Source organism: Tarenaya hassleriana, unplaced genomic scaffold, assembly GCF_000463585.1.
Source record: "Tarenaya hassleriana unplaced genomic scaffold, ASM46358v1 Cleome132, whole genome shotgun sequence".
Lineage (NCBI taxonomy): Eukaryota > Viridiplantae > Streptophyta > Magnoliopsida > Brassicales > Cleomaceae > Tarenaya > Tarenaya hassleriana.
The window spans coordinates 282143-296404 of NW_010963717.1; the positions used below are offsets into that span (position 1 = coordinate 282143).

General features: G+C 38.6%; 3 protein-coding genes across 4 annotated transcripts; 1 reads left to right on the forward strand and 2 right to left on the reverse strand.

The window, feature by feature from the left end:
* Positions 1–1186: 1186 nt before the first annotated feature.
* On the reverse strand, positions 1187–3382 carry LOC104807964. 2 transcript variants are annotated; one of them, XM_010533431.1, is made up of 8 exons: positions 3294–3382; positions 3079–3199; positions 2795–2927; positions 2565–2635; positions 2394–2472; positions 2195–2304; positions 1949–2013; positions 1187–1523 (listed from the first exon to the last, which is right to left on the reverse strand). In XM_010533431.1, exons 2-8 carry the CDS (start codon positions 3196–3198, stop codon positions 1430–1432), a joined length of 672 nt encoding a protein of 223 aa, XP_010531733.1. In that variant the 5' UTR covers position 3199; positions 3294–3382; the 3' UTR covers positions 1187–1429. The 2 variants fall into 2 exon arrangements, with proteins under 2 accessions (XP_010531733.1, XP_010531732.1); XM_010533430.2 differs by having other exon boundaries at positions 3079–3333.
* A 403-nt stretch (positions 3383–3785) lies between these two features.
* Positions 3786–4902, forward strand: LOC104807965 (glycine cleavage system H protein 3, mitochondrial). The gene is made up of 4 exons (XM_010533432.2): positions 3786–4012; positions 4098–4186; positions 4379–4549; positions 4652–4902. Exons 1-4 carry the CDS (start codon positions 3904–3906, stop codon positions 4778–4780), a joined length of 498 nt encoding a protein of 165 aa, XP_010531734.1. The 5' UTR covers positions 3786–3903; the 3' UTR covers positions 4781–4902.
* A 180-nt stretch (positions 4903–5082) lies between these two features.
* Positions 5083–6227, reverse strand: LOC104807966. The gene is made up of 2 exons (XM_010533433.2): positions 6120–6227; positions 5083–5442 (listed from the first exon to the last, which is right to left on the reverse strand). Exons 1-2 carry the CDS (start codon positions 6188–6190, stop codon positions 5193–5195), a joined length of 321 nt encoding a protein of 106 aa, XP_010531735.1. The 5' UTR covers positions 6191–6227; the 3' UTR covers positions 5083–5192.
* Between the last annotated feature and the right edge of the window lie 8035 nt (positions 6228–14262).

Genomic DNA, 14262 nt, shown 5'->3' on the forward strand with positions numbered 1-14262 from the left:
TTTTTCCTCCCCAATTCCACTATTATTAATTAATCAAATAATCCCCAAATCCAAACTAATGCATTTACAATTAATTATTCAAATATTTATAACAATCTTATATTACATTGATTGCACATTCGTTATCCGTTGAGACATTTAAATATTAACATTTCAGATGAAATAAATAGATAAAATGATCAGTTTATGATACATACACACGATATGTATATATGGTTTTGTATTTGTATAATAGATTGGTTTATATTTATTCAACCAATTTTTACTCTGTTTTTAATATTTTGTGTTTGTTTTTTTGTCACGTTTTATTTTCTGTACGATCAATAAAATCATAGTGTGAAGAATATATACTCACATACAATTTGCAATTATATATTTTCGACTGAGTTTTCCAATTATTTTCTTAATTCCTACGTGTGCAAATATCTTCATTATATATATATATATATATTGGAAAAGATTATAAAATAGAATAAACGTGTAGATAGACGGAAAGTTGACTTTCCTTAAACGTTAAGTGCCGTTGAGGATCGGCAAAGGAACTAACTACCGTTGAAGGAAATGCTGTATAAAATCGAAATGATATTAAATTTCACAACTTCTAAATTTAATGAATTTAATATATTAATGAATGCGCATATACCCAAATTCATAGCTTCGGCTTCGACTCTCAACTACAAACCAAAACTATAGAAAACATAAAATCATGTTTTTTTTTTCACTTTCTATAAAATTCATTTTACGGTTATGTATATATTCAAATCATTACAAAATGAATTTCTAAATCGATTTTCCATCTATTAAAAGCCGAACACTAGGTAAGTGAATAATTTTATTAAGATTATAAATCTAAAGAATAAAACTAAATTTATAAATTTATAAACCAACGCAGTTTTTATTCCTATGAATATTATTTTATTATTATTTTTGTATGAATTTTGAAATAAATTTTGGGAGGGGGTGGTGGGGAATTTGTCAAAGGTAAAAAGGGTCAGCCACCCACTCAGCCACTTGAGAAGAGATTTGGTTTACTGAATTTTTCACTCTCATCTCTCTTTTTTGTGTTGGATGGGACCTAAGTTGACTTAACCTCTCATTTTCACACACACACAATATATATATATACATATATATACACACATATATACACACATATACACACACACTGTATTATTACATTATATCATATAGTAGATCATTCTCCATTAATCATGGATTCATCAAAATCAGTAAGTAACATGGGCTTTGCACAAAACCATGAGACTGACTAGATGAACATATTACAGGTAAGAATGTGCGTATCTCCCATGTTACAAGTAAACCGGAATAAACCGGTTCCAGTTGTACCGTGCGTCAATAACCAAATGCTTTGCAATTTGGTTAACTAATAAACCGGGGCAATGCCATGAACAAAAGAAAGAACCCTTTTTCAAAACTGGCCAGCTCTCAAGTCTCGATCTATACGATCTGCGTTTAACGTCCCCGGAAGCTCTCTGAAATCCTCGTTGAATATGGAATATGCGCTGCCAAAGCCAAGAACGAGAACAAAAGAAACGATAATATCTTCCGAAATTCTCTCTGCCATAAAAGACTGAACTTATTCCAGTTTACATAGTCAAAAGATAGGATTTTTTTTTCTCCTTTTCACGTTTGAAACTCAAGAAATTCCAGCTAATAAGATTAGTGGCAGAAGAATCATATGCTTCAAATTTTTTCTCCCAAAGTGGATGCCATTGGTTATATTTTGGGTTGGTATATACTTCCTCAAAGGACCAATACCAATAGATTCCTTTTTCCCGATATTTCATCCTTGTTTTTCAGAATGTGGGTTGCAGTTTACATTGGCCAGAATTGTAGATTCGCTAGAAAAAGTCGGCCTCTCTCGTATAATTCATTACTTTCACAAACACCAAATAGAGGAGGCCGAAGATTCGATGAACGTGTGTACCTGATATCACCAGGCTGTCGTTGACCAAGATTGAGCAGAATGATCGAAAAGCCAGTCCCGAGTATCTGAAAGCCAGCAAAAAGGAAAAGAAAAAAGGAACAGCAAGCAAGCAGAGCATATGAAATTACCCAAGTGAATGCTTAGAATGACAGCATACAATGCAATGGCATTGCAAAAGCTGAAACCTTTTAAGATGTCAACACGTAGAAAAGAAAACGGGTCGGATGAAAGATTGAAGAAACTTACATACAAAGGCCCGAGTTCCCAACGATGGGCAAGAGGTGCAAAGAGAAACCACAAGATGACGATAACCCATGCTTTTAAACTCAGAGAGAAAAGTCCAATGAGAAGAATATCTACATCGCCGCACAACAGATCCATAAATTATAGTTTTAGACAAATTTTCAAGTCGTGGATACTGATGTAACAGATAAGAAAAACTCACCGGGAATCTTCAACTTGTTACGCAGAAAGGAGTAGAGCCTCCTCTTCCAGCGGCTTGCTGATTGCGGGAGCTGAAACTTCTGCAGTTACGAAGAACACAGATATCGTTAAAGATTGAAACTCTATACGATTGTTGTCATGCTAATGTCCAAAATGAACATTTCGTTATTACCAATTCGTCATCTTCTTCGTCTGCCTCAACTCCAACAGGTGGTTTGGGTCTCACAGCAACGATCAAGGAATCTTACCAAATCAAACAATGGGAATGCATCACAATGATTAGGACCAATGTACGGAAATCAGATGAAACGAACTCATCCAAGTCACAAGGGTCATCGAAATTGATGTATTGAAGCACAGTGAAGACCGACAAAATGCTAAACTCTCCAGCAGAATCTGTACCTCCATCTTTGAGCGTAACGTATACATCATCTCCATCGTCATCGTCTTGCAATACCTTCCCACGCAGAATAATCCTCAAATTCGCGACAGGACATTGATTCTTTCCCGCGATCAGATTTCTCAGATCACGAACCTAATCAGGCATCGATCAATTCTCCGGACTTATCACGTATATGCATATATATACACACACACACACACAAATATCCACGCATGAACGAAACCGTATACACATAAACATGTATGGATCGGGAGAGATGAAGAGGAAGAAGACGAGAACCTACTTTGATGCGAGAGGCCACTCGAATTCGAGAAGGGCGAGCTGGGCCGATGGTTTTGAGCGAGATCTCAACAGTACCATTTTCACTCGAATTAGGGTTCGTCTCTTCGATTGAATCCACCATTCTTCAAAAAAAAATCGGTGAAGAAGCTTTCAGTTTCCAATGATCAACAGTAAATTCCGAACTAGGGTTTCGATCGATTTAGGGATACGACTTACGAGAACGGGATTCGTCTCTCGTGTCTTCGCCGATCAACGGAATATGATCATAAGTTCTCAGTATTTCCGTTTTCGCCCTTAACCATTTTATTAATTACACTTACAACCCCACATATTTACACGTTGGCGAAGACTAATCGAAAGTTCAAAATTTTACCCTCGCTCTCTCAATGACAATTCAAAGATTAATTGAAATATGATTTTCGATTTTAATTTTTTAAAATTTTGAAAATTATATATATCTTATTTTTTTATTCAACTAATATTTCAATTTATTTTTTATATTTTAAAAAGTATTTATTTTAATTATTTTTATATTGTATATGTGACTCATTTTACACTCAATCACCTAAAAAATAAATAAGAGAGAAACTTTTCCCTTTTAGTTTGTGCGCAATATCTTAGAAGGTATAACCTTCTGGCCCAAACAGCGGGTCTGGGTCACACACATCACCAAAGGATTAGACATTCATTGCCTACCATACATCTAAAGATAAAACACCCAACGAAAACTTCAAGACCCTCCTTCCATTTTTTTTTGCTCCTTTTAGGAAATCCATAACCAAAACACCCCTCATTCAATCAACCAAAAAACACACCACACAGAAAAATGGCGCTGAGGATGTGGGCTTCTTCTACAGCTAACGCTCTCAAGCTCTCTTGTGCATCCAAATCCAGCCTCTCTCCTGCTTTCTCCGTCTCCAGGTGCTTCTCCACAGGTAAAATTTTCACATCCGTACACGTGTGAAGCTTCATCATTCAATACAGAGTTTTGGGGAATGCTGACTGAAATTGTTGGGATAGTGTTGGAGGGACTGAAGTATGCAAATTCACACGAGTGGGTGAAACATGAAGGCTCTGTGGCTACCATTGGCATCACTGACCATGCCCAGGTAAAAAAGTCCCTGCCTTTTCGGTTTTTTCTTGTGGAAATTCTCAGACCCTCTTCAGAAAGTTTCAGACTTTACGAGTTTTGCCATGGCCTCAGTTCTGGGTCAGTCCTAAAACCGAGAGAAACGGGTTAGAACTCGGTTTGGGTTTTGTCACTGAATGTAGTGTCTGAATGAGAGAGTGAGATTGTGCAGGACCATCTAGGTGAAGTGGTGTTTGTGGAGCTGCCAGATGAAAAGAGTTCAGTGAACAAAGACAAACCCTTTGGAGCAGTGGAGAGTGTTAAAGCCACAAGTGAAATCATTTCCCCAATCTCCGGTGAAGTCATTGAAATCAACACAAAACTCGGCGACTCACCTGGCTTGGTAAGTTCCGAAAGAAAAGGCCTTTTTCATTAGATTGAGCAGATAATGATAACAATACCTGGATTGTGGATCGAACTGATGCAAACGTTTATCTTTGTATAGATCAACTCAAGCCCCTATGAAGATGGTTGGATGATCAAAGTGAAGCCAAGCAGTCCCTCGGAGTTGGAATCCTTGATGGGTCCAAAGGAGTACACCAAATTCTGCGAGGAAGAAGATGCTTCTCACTAGGATTTCTCCAGTCTTTTACCTTCCCAATGCCCTAAAAAGAAGACAAATATGAAAATGAGAAAAAAAACACGCACTGGTTGATTACAAGTTCAATCTATCAATTCTCATGTTTCTTTCCTTTCGGCTAGTGTATGCCTTCAATTTGCTTACAATATTCATGCCCGTGACAAAATGTATGAATCCGAGAAAAAGCAAGCAGGGTATAACATATGATACAGGCTATCTAACAAGAACACAGAGGCAGGTTTCATTGATTTTGCATCATTGCATGAAAAAGAAACGTTGACATGATGAATGGTCTTTTTCAACCACACCAAAATCTATAACTTCTCTTTGAGACATAGAGAAGATGACTTCAATACCAACTATACATTTATGCATACTGCTATCCGTGACAGACACCATTGCTGGCCTACGGGCAAAGGGCAGCATCCGGTGACTGGATGTAGGAAATTGAGATGAGTTCAGACCTGAGCCTCTCTGCTTCATCCCCAGCTGCCGGATTGACTCCTTTCTTGCTGGAAACAATGACCTTGTTTCCGGGTGAAATATCGAACGGCTTGGACTCCTCGGGTGAGGAGTACGCTATCGCGATGAGAGATTCCCGGGCTTGATCGTGAGGAACCTTGACACTCGGTCGTTCCATCAATGCGTATGTGATTCTGCATTTTGGTGGATGCACAGATTCGTCTAACATAAGCTTATTGCATTATGCAAGGACAGATGACAAATCACACTTTCACATAGAGTTTGAGAAAATGTATAACCGCCAAATGGATTGGCTGACAGAATCCAAATTCTCCATCAAGAAATGGAAGCCTTGAACAGTCAAAGGTACATAAGATCTTATCAACAGATTGAACATAAGAGATCAGAGCTATGAAAGTCAATGACAAACTCAAGAATACCATATGAGAAAACATCAAATATACTGATTTCTGAATCTACACAACAGAAATGGAAACCGACGAACCGAATCCCAGAAGGATCAGAAAACCTAAAAACCTAAAACCATCGATTCACGATTAAAACCAGACGAAGTCAATGCGTATTCTTCGTTTTTCCTTTACCCAAAATCTCCATTAAGATTTCCTCGGGAAACATACAGATACCAAAAAGGATTAGATAGAATCAACAGCAAACTCAAGAAACCCTAACGCGCGAACTCATACCCAATCAAATCAATAAAATTTCCTTTCTTCCCCACAAACTTCGCCGTTTTCCGACGCTTTCCTCGAGATCTTTTCCCGGGAAGCAGAAGGAAACGCCGATTCAATGGGACGGAATCGAAGAGAAGTAGATCGAGAGAGTGATCAGGAGATCGAAGGAAGAAACCCACCTCGATTGGATAATTCCAGCGATTTTATTGGGCATTCTGTTTCCCCACATGCTTATTTCTTTTATATACATATATATAATCAATATAATTACGTACTGAGAGAGAGAGGGGGGTAGGTTTCCCTTAACTTCATGAAAGCCCCTTCAATTTCCTAAATTATTCGTTTTGCACCACATATTATCTAAAAAATCAATTAGGCACATTAATGAGAGTAACGAATTTCATCATAATTTCGTCTCTTTAATTAGAGCCCACCGAGGAATATCGGATTTTGAATGTAATGGAACAAAACCCTTATTTAGGTTTTAATTAGAATTTACGTGATTTTATTCTCGTTAATTTATTAGAATTCAAGTGTTTTTTTATTTAATTGAAGTTTATTTTTAAGCTAATAATTAAAATATATAAAAATAAACAATTCAAGAACAATCAAATCACATGTCTTTCTATGCATACATCATTCGAGCAGAACCGTCTAATGTGTTATAAAATCACGTTAAGGATTGCCACCTATACCAAATTATATACATTCTATTCATTTCGATGGACCGACACATTGCCGGAATATGAATATATCATATAGTTCCGTTGTTCATACGGAATTAGGGAGCTTCAAAAACGTTAATCATGATTTATTTTAAAAAAAAAAATCTATTTAAATTTAAATTGAAATTGAGGAATTTGGGGCACACTGTTTTCATTTCAACGGATCTCCTAAGATGGGTCATGTCTCAGCGTGATGATATTTTAACAATAGACAAATTATATATATATGTATGTATATCCATTCAATCATAGCGCTTTCGAAATTTCCATACTTAAAATAATATTTTTTTTTTGGGTTTTTCGGTGATCGAATCTCTTGAAATAAGGTTCATACTAATCTCGAGGTCGGGATCGAGGTCGGGATCAGTCATACGAAAATAATACTCCTTAATTATAAAATTGTGAGAAACTTTATTTCATCAGATTTTTATATATGTTATGAGTAAATATATATGTTAGTCCTACCAAAATTATAAGAAATGTGAGTAAATATATGTTAGTCATATTTCTATAAATGCGACATTGTTCATATTTCTATATTGGAATCTAAAAGGCTTTGTTAGGGTAAGCGACAATTTCGGATAAGATACCGAATACTAAACACAAGCGAAAATATAGAGAAGATGTGACCTAATTCACACATTATCATTTTCAATTTTAATTTTAACATTTATTTCCCGGTATAGAATAATTATTTCCAAAATGTATAAATATAAATTAATTAATATGTACTTATATAGTAATGTTATAGGCAAAGTTTTGTTAACACCTCTCCCTCTATAGATATATATACATATCGTTACTTATAATTATTTTATATAAAATATAAATAACAAACTAAGTATATATCACTGTAATAGAATTTAAAATAAACAGTTTGAATTTATCGAATATTTTTGTTTTTGTTTTTAATATTTTCTCCAATAACACCATCCAATTTAAGCCATCAAGGTCGAACACCTTCGTTTCGGTCTATATAATCAATCATATAATTCGCGTTTTTTAGGGTTTTTTTTTGTACCCAATAAAAAATTTCACGATTGTTGTAATCATTCTTCGTGACTTATTTCGAAAAAGTTTATTTTTCTTTCATAATAAAAGGATACGGATATAAATGTTGCGTGACCTAAAAGTCCCAATAAAATTATACCAAAATTAAAAAAAAAAATCCCAAGGAAAAGATTTAAAAGTTGAGAAAAGACGAAGAGTTGAGGATTTGCTTTCAAATCAAGACCTAAGTTTTTATTTGTCGTCTTTAACAAATAGCGATATATATGTGGTGTTATATATATATATATATATATATATATGTATGTATATAATTTGGGTGGTTTTATGCAACGTGACATCACTTCGTGTAAAAGGGAGATCGATGCATGAACAGTGCATGCACTTTGGAAGACGGTATACATTGTCAAAACTTTATATTATAATAAATATATAGAATTGTCAAGTTCTTGTTAGATATATAACTCATAAGAGAGCTACCTAAATTTGGTGGCATAAGAATATAAAATCAAGTGGACACAAAGTGGGTTCTAGAACCATCGCAAACCGGTACGCCTACATCGCTCCGGTTCGAGTGAACCGACCGGTTCGAGTTTCATTACCGATCATGCCGGTTTTTGGTTTATAATTAGTCGTTTCTGAAAATAAACTACGGAATTCGGATCACAACCCTAATTTATATGGTTCGGGATGAACCGGAATGTATGTATTTTGGTTGTATATCGGTCTTTGGTTAACGGGTTTTGAAATCGATTTCTGAACCGGGTATTTGTCTAAACCGGATTCTAACCCTAAGGAAAAGAGAACAACCGTCGGCGAATTGCAGTGAATAGAGAGATGTGAAGAGTCATTTAGTCACAATCAGATGCCCAAGCCACTCCCCAATGGTCATTAAGGAAACATAATTACAGGTTAACTATGATTACCGGTCTAATATTATATGATTAAATTTAAAATATGCAAGAGAAATATTTTTATATTTTTGCTGTTTTTTTTTATTTGGGATGACCTAACTACAGGTCAAAAGTTTTTTTTTCCGTGTGGAATTTATCATTAAAAAATCCATTATATAATACTTTTCTTAATGTTGAAATAAAATAAAAAAAGTTGTCTCATCGAGATTTTTGAATTGATTTGTTAATTCTTATATCTTTCTTTCTATCTTTCTTTTTTTATAAAAAAAAAACATTTTTGAATTGATTTATTAAAATCTAAAATATTTATTAAAATTTTCTAATTTAAACGCTTTTTACACAATTTTTTATTGAAAATTTTAAGCTGTAATCACGTAACAGATAATTCGATTTTTTTATTCGTCCATGAAGCATGCGTGGATCGCTCAAGTACTGATCCATCTTCTATATATATATATATATATATATATATATATATATATATATATATATTTTTTTTGTGGGGGGAAAGTTTGGTTTCATGCTTTGTTGTTCGGACAAAAGAAGGAACCCGATAGAAAGCCAAACGAGTCATCGGTTCGAATTTCCACACGTGTTTTTCTTGAATCTTTTTTACATGTTAACCTCGTGCTTTGACAACCCATGTCCCATTGATTGCCTCCTTTCGTTTATGTGTCTTTTAGATGTTTTCCATTACTCTTCTTCTTTTTCTTCTTTCTTCTTCTTCTTGTTTTTATCTCACGATTTTGTGTTTATAGTTTATATATTTTAAGCATAGCCATGGATATTCAACATCAATTCAATGAACATATCGTAAACTTGGACTCGTCCAAGGTATAGAATGATATTAATATTGAATGGTTTAAATTTCATTCCTTAACATATCATAATTATAGATTCTACATTTTATGGCATTTGTCACGTACCAGGTTCGAGGGTGAGAAAATATGCGGCTGCTTTATTCAAGCTTTTTACATTAACTTATATACATTCTCTGTAACTTAACCTAGCCTATAAATTAGGAAATGCAATCTGTAGATATAACAACTTCACATAATAGTCATATATATTCCATTACCCCCCTCAAGTTGGAGCATATATGTCATATGTGCCTAACTTGTCCAAGAAGAGTTCGAATTCTTTCTTGCCAAGGGCCTTCGTGAAAATATCCGCGAGTTGGTTGTAGGTAGAGACGTGACGAGTGGTGATGTTGCGGGTGGTGAGATGGTGACGCAGAAAATGACAATCCACCTCTATGTGTTTCGTTCGTTCGTGAAACACATCATTAGCCGCAATTTGTAGTGCTGATTGACTGTCACTGTAGATGGCCATTGGTGCGGTGTGATTGGCGCCGAGGAAGAGAAGCAACCCTTTGAGCCATATGAGTTCACAAGTAGTGACCGCCATTGCGCGGTATTCAGCCTCTGCGGAAGAGAGAGAAATAGTATGTTGCTTCTTAGACTTCCAGGAGATCGGAGATTGACCGAGATGAATAATCCAGCCGGAGAGTGACTTTCGTGAACGTGGGCATCCCGCCCAATCCGAATCACACCAACCATATAAGCGGAGATCCGAATCTGATCGTAATAAAATCCCTTGCCCCGGGCGACGCTTAAGGTATCGAACGACACGAAGAGCTGCTTCCCAATGATCTTGTCGAGGTTCTTGCATAAACTGAGACAAAACGTGTACCGCATAAGTGATATCGGGTCTGGTGGCAAGGAGGTATATAAGACGTCCAACGAGACGACGGTAAGGCTCGGGGTCTTGGAGAACAGCGCTTTCGGAAAGACCTAAGCGATGATTCTGATCCAGAGGAAATGCAACTGGTTTTGCGCCCAACAAACCCGTTTCTGACAAAATATCCAATGTATATTTGCGTTGACACATCGAGATACCCATAGGACCACGAGCAACCTCAATACCGAGGAAATACTTAAGAGAACCAAGATCCTTCATATGGAAGCAATGGCCAAGGTACTGCTTGAAAAGAGTCACGGCTGGCACTGAATTGCCTGTAACAAGCAAATCGTCAACGTAAATTAAGACATGAATCCGAGTCTCGCCTTTGTGGAAAACGAATAAGGAATGATCCGACTGCGATTGGATGAAACCATAAGTTAGGAGCGCTGAAGCAAGCTTCGCAAACCAACATCTCGGTGCTTGTTTGAGACCATATAAAGATTTCCGTAGGCGACAGACGAGATGAGAAGAAACCGTAGAAAATCCCGGAGGGGGTTTCATGTAAACCTCATCAGAGAGATCGCCATGGAGAAAAGCATTGTGTACATCCATCTGATGGACATCCCATTTTCGAGCCGATGCCACGGCTAAGAAAGTTCTCACGGTAACCATCTTAGCAACGGGAGCAAATGTCTCCGCATAATCGATTCCTTCTGTTTGCTTGTTTCCGAGGATTACTAGTCGGGCTTTTCGGCGTTCAATGGACCCGTCAGAGCGATACTTGAGTCTGAAAACCCATTTACACCCTATGGCTTTCTTTGTCGGAGGCAAAGGTTCTAGAGTCCATGTCTGATTGTTTTGGAGAGCATCGAGCTCATCTTGCATCGCTGCTCGCCAATTATCATCTCGGAGAGCTTGTTGGTAACTGCGAGGTTCAGATTCTGCAGTAACAGCAGCAACAAAGGCCATATGCGAAGGCAGAATATTAGAATAAGAGAGGCATCTATCAATCGGGAAAGCAGTACCACACTGGGACGATGCAACATCAGGAGAAATCTGCATAGCATTGGTGACGAAGTTTCGAAGCAGAACATTCGGAAATCTATGTCGATGTCCTCTGCCCAGAGTTGGTTGGTCGGATTGTGCAGTGTGTAAGTCGAGTGGTGGTTCAATCAATGGAGAAAGACGATTTGTTTCTGAGTCCGACGGCTCGGGAATGCTGTCACGTTCGGCATTGGCCAGGGAAACAGAGGATGAAGGTAGAAACAAATCACCGGAGTTTGAATCGGAGTTTACAACCGAGATATCATTCAGTTGAGTGACTTGAGGGATCGGAGTTGGCACAATATCATCACTGTCATCGTGGAACGAATGAGTTGAAGATGACAGGGGCAGAAGAGTCGGAGTAGATGACGAGACAGCCTCCCGATACGGGAATTGATCCTCGCAGAAGACAACGTCTCTAGAAATCTGAAATTTCTGCGTTTCGAGGTTGTAAACGCGCCAGCCCTTTGTTCCCGAAGGATACCCGATAAAGATGGACTTGTAGCTTCTTGGTGCGAATTTATCACCAACGCGATTTTGGTTGTGTACAAAACACAAACTTCCAAAAATGCGTAAATGATCATAGTGTGGAGGCTGACCATGAATCACCTCATAAGGTGTACGTCCGTCAAGAACCGCAGAAGGTGTTCGGTTAATAAGATATCCGGCAGTGAGAATGCTTTCTCCCCAAAAAGCAATAGGCAAATTCGCTTGGAACATCAATGCTCTAGCGACATTTAAAATATGTCGATGTTTTCGTTCAACCCGACCGTTTTGCTGCGGAGTTCCAACACAAGACGTTTCGTGAATAATCCCTTTCTCGGCAAAATGGTCACTAAGACAAATAAATTCCGTACCATTATCCGATCGGACTTTCTTGACATGTTTGTTGAATTGTCGTTCAACAAGAGCCAAAAAATGTCTTAGACGAGTCGATGTTTCATTCTTTCCTTTAAGCAAATATATCCATGTGGCGCGTGAGTAATCATCAACGATAGTCAAAAAATATCGGACACCCGAGAAGGAAGGCGTTCGATAAGGCCCCCACAAATCACAATGGATTAACTCAAAAATCGCAGAACTTTTATTGATGCTTAACGGAAAAGAATCTCTTGTTTGCTTTGCGCGTAAACAAACGTCGCATTGCTTATTGTCGACAAAGGTAGAAGGGAAATCAAAAGCAGAAATCTTCGTGAGTACTTGCAATGACGGATGACCCAGACGTTTGTGCCAGACTTCAAAAGAATGAGTATCCGACACTCGAGTAGCTGCTGAAGTTGCTGCACTTCTAAAATAGTAGAGTCCCGCTTTTAACTCACCCGCTCCAATCGGCGTCTTGGTAGTGCGGTCCTGAATGAGACAGAAGGTCGGCGCAAATGTCACAAAACAATCACAGTCAACCAAGAGCTGGGAAATGGAGACCAGATTCGTACGAAGACCGGGAACATATAGGACATTCGACAATCTCAAATTCTGGCCAAGAGAAACAAATCCGGATTCAACTGAAACTGATTCACGGCCATCTGGTAGAATCACTGAGCAGGGCAAAATCGAAGACAAATTCTGAATGCGAGACTTTTCTCCTGTCATATGATGTGAACACCCAGAATCCAATATCCAAGGAAGGGAAGAAATCTTACCAGACATATTCTCGGTGCAGTCGAATTTGCTGGTATTGAGCATGGACAATAAAAGCTTCCACTGATCATCGGAAATTCCAGGGAGAACAGTCCTGTCAGCATCGGTTATTACAGTCGGGGAAGGAACATGAGCAGCGTTAGCAGAGATCTGTATAGCATTGGCTCGGGCAGGGCCATTTCTGTTGCGATCTCCTTGATTAGTCGGGAAAAGCGAGCCTTTGCCGCGGCCTGCTCTGTTCCGGGGTCGGTCACCCCACCAATCGGGGAAGCCAATGAGTTTGAAACAACTCTCAGCCTCATGTCCAGGTCTTCCACAATTGGAACACAAAGCTGTTTCGTCTTTTTCGGCTGCTTTTGGTCGAGTTTTGGATGTCGAACGCACCGAGAATGCGGTCACGGCATGTCTGTCATCGTAAGAATGAGAGACATGTTGAGTGTCTTCATCTTGGATAACCATATTGTAAGCCTCCTCCAAGCTTGGAAGTGGTTGTCGAGAAAGAAGATTGGACCGAACAGTGTTGTATCGAGTTTCGTCTAACCCGAGAAGAAACTCAAACAACCGATCCTCATTCCTTTCTTTTTCCAGTGCAGCAGCGATATCGCAGGAACAACGACCACATTTACAGACCTTAAGAGATCTGAAATTGGCTAAGTCATCCCAGAGTTTCGTCAATTTTCCGAAATAGGATTCGACGGTCATACCGAGTTGCCTGCAATTGGCGAGATCGCTTCTGATTTTGAGAAGACGTGGGGCTGTTGTCTTCCCAAATCTCCGCTTCAAATAATCCCAGAGATCTGTGGCGAATTCACGATGAACCACGTCCGAGCGGAGATGCGGTTCAAGCGTGTTCTTGATCCACGAAACAATGAGAGCATTGTTCGTGTCCCAGTCTTCGAAGTCGATGGAATCCTTTGCAGGTTCAGGAATGGATCCGTCAACAAAACCGAACTTCTTTCGAGATTTGAGCGCTTGTCGGATGTTGATTGCCCACTCATCATAATTGTCTCCACGTAACAGGGGTTGAGACAGAATCAAACCAGGGTTGTCGCTCGGCGTAAGATCATACGGCGAGATCGTGCGGCGGGGAAGAGCAGCATTGTCGCGAGCATTCATCGTGGAAGTCGAGTTCGAAGGGTTCGTCGGTTCGGTGGTCGGAGTCGTTTGCGGTTCAGTGTTGGTATTGCCGGTGTCGGTGGACATTGAGATGTCGAAGATTCAATGCGGGAGTGGTGGTCGAAGCTCTGATACCATGTCACGTACCAGGTTCGAGGGTGAGAAAATATGCGGCTGCCTCATTCAAGCTTTTT

Coding starts and splice junctions, on each gene's coding strand:
- LOC104807964 (XM_010533431.1), bottom strand. CDS start 3,198: ATGGTGGATTCAATCGAAGAGACGAACCCTAATTCGAGTGAAAATGGT. Junction 2,928..3,078: donor GAGTGGCCTCTCGCATCAAA/GTAGGTTCTCGT, acceptor ATGCCTGATTAG/GTTCGTGATCTGAGAAATCT. Junction 2,305..2,393: donor TAACAAGTTGAAGATTCCCG/GTGAGTTTTTCT, acceptor GCGGCGATGTAG/ATATTCTTCTCATTGGACTT.
- LOC104807965 (XM_010533432.2), top strand. CDS start 3,904: ATGGCGCTGAGGATGTGGGCTTCTTCTACAGCTAACGCTCTCAAGCTC. Junction 4,013..4,097: donor CTCCAGGTGCTTCTCCACAG/GTAAAATTTTCA, acceptor TTGTTGGGATAG/TGTTGGAGGGACTGAAGTAT. Junction 4,550..4,651: donor TCGGCGACTCACCTGGCTTG/GTAAGTTCCGAA, acceptor ATCTTTGTATAG/ATCAACTCAAGCCCCTATGA.
- LOC104807966 (XM_010533433.2), bottom strand. CDS start 6,190: ATGTATATAAAAGAAATAAGCATGTGGGGAAACAGAATGCCCAATAAA. Junction 5,443..6,119: donor GCTGGAATTATCCAATCGAG/GTGGGTTTCTTC, acceptor ACCAAAATGCAG/AATCACATACGCATTGATGG.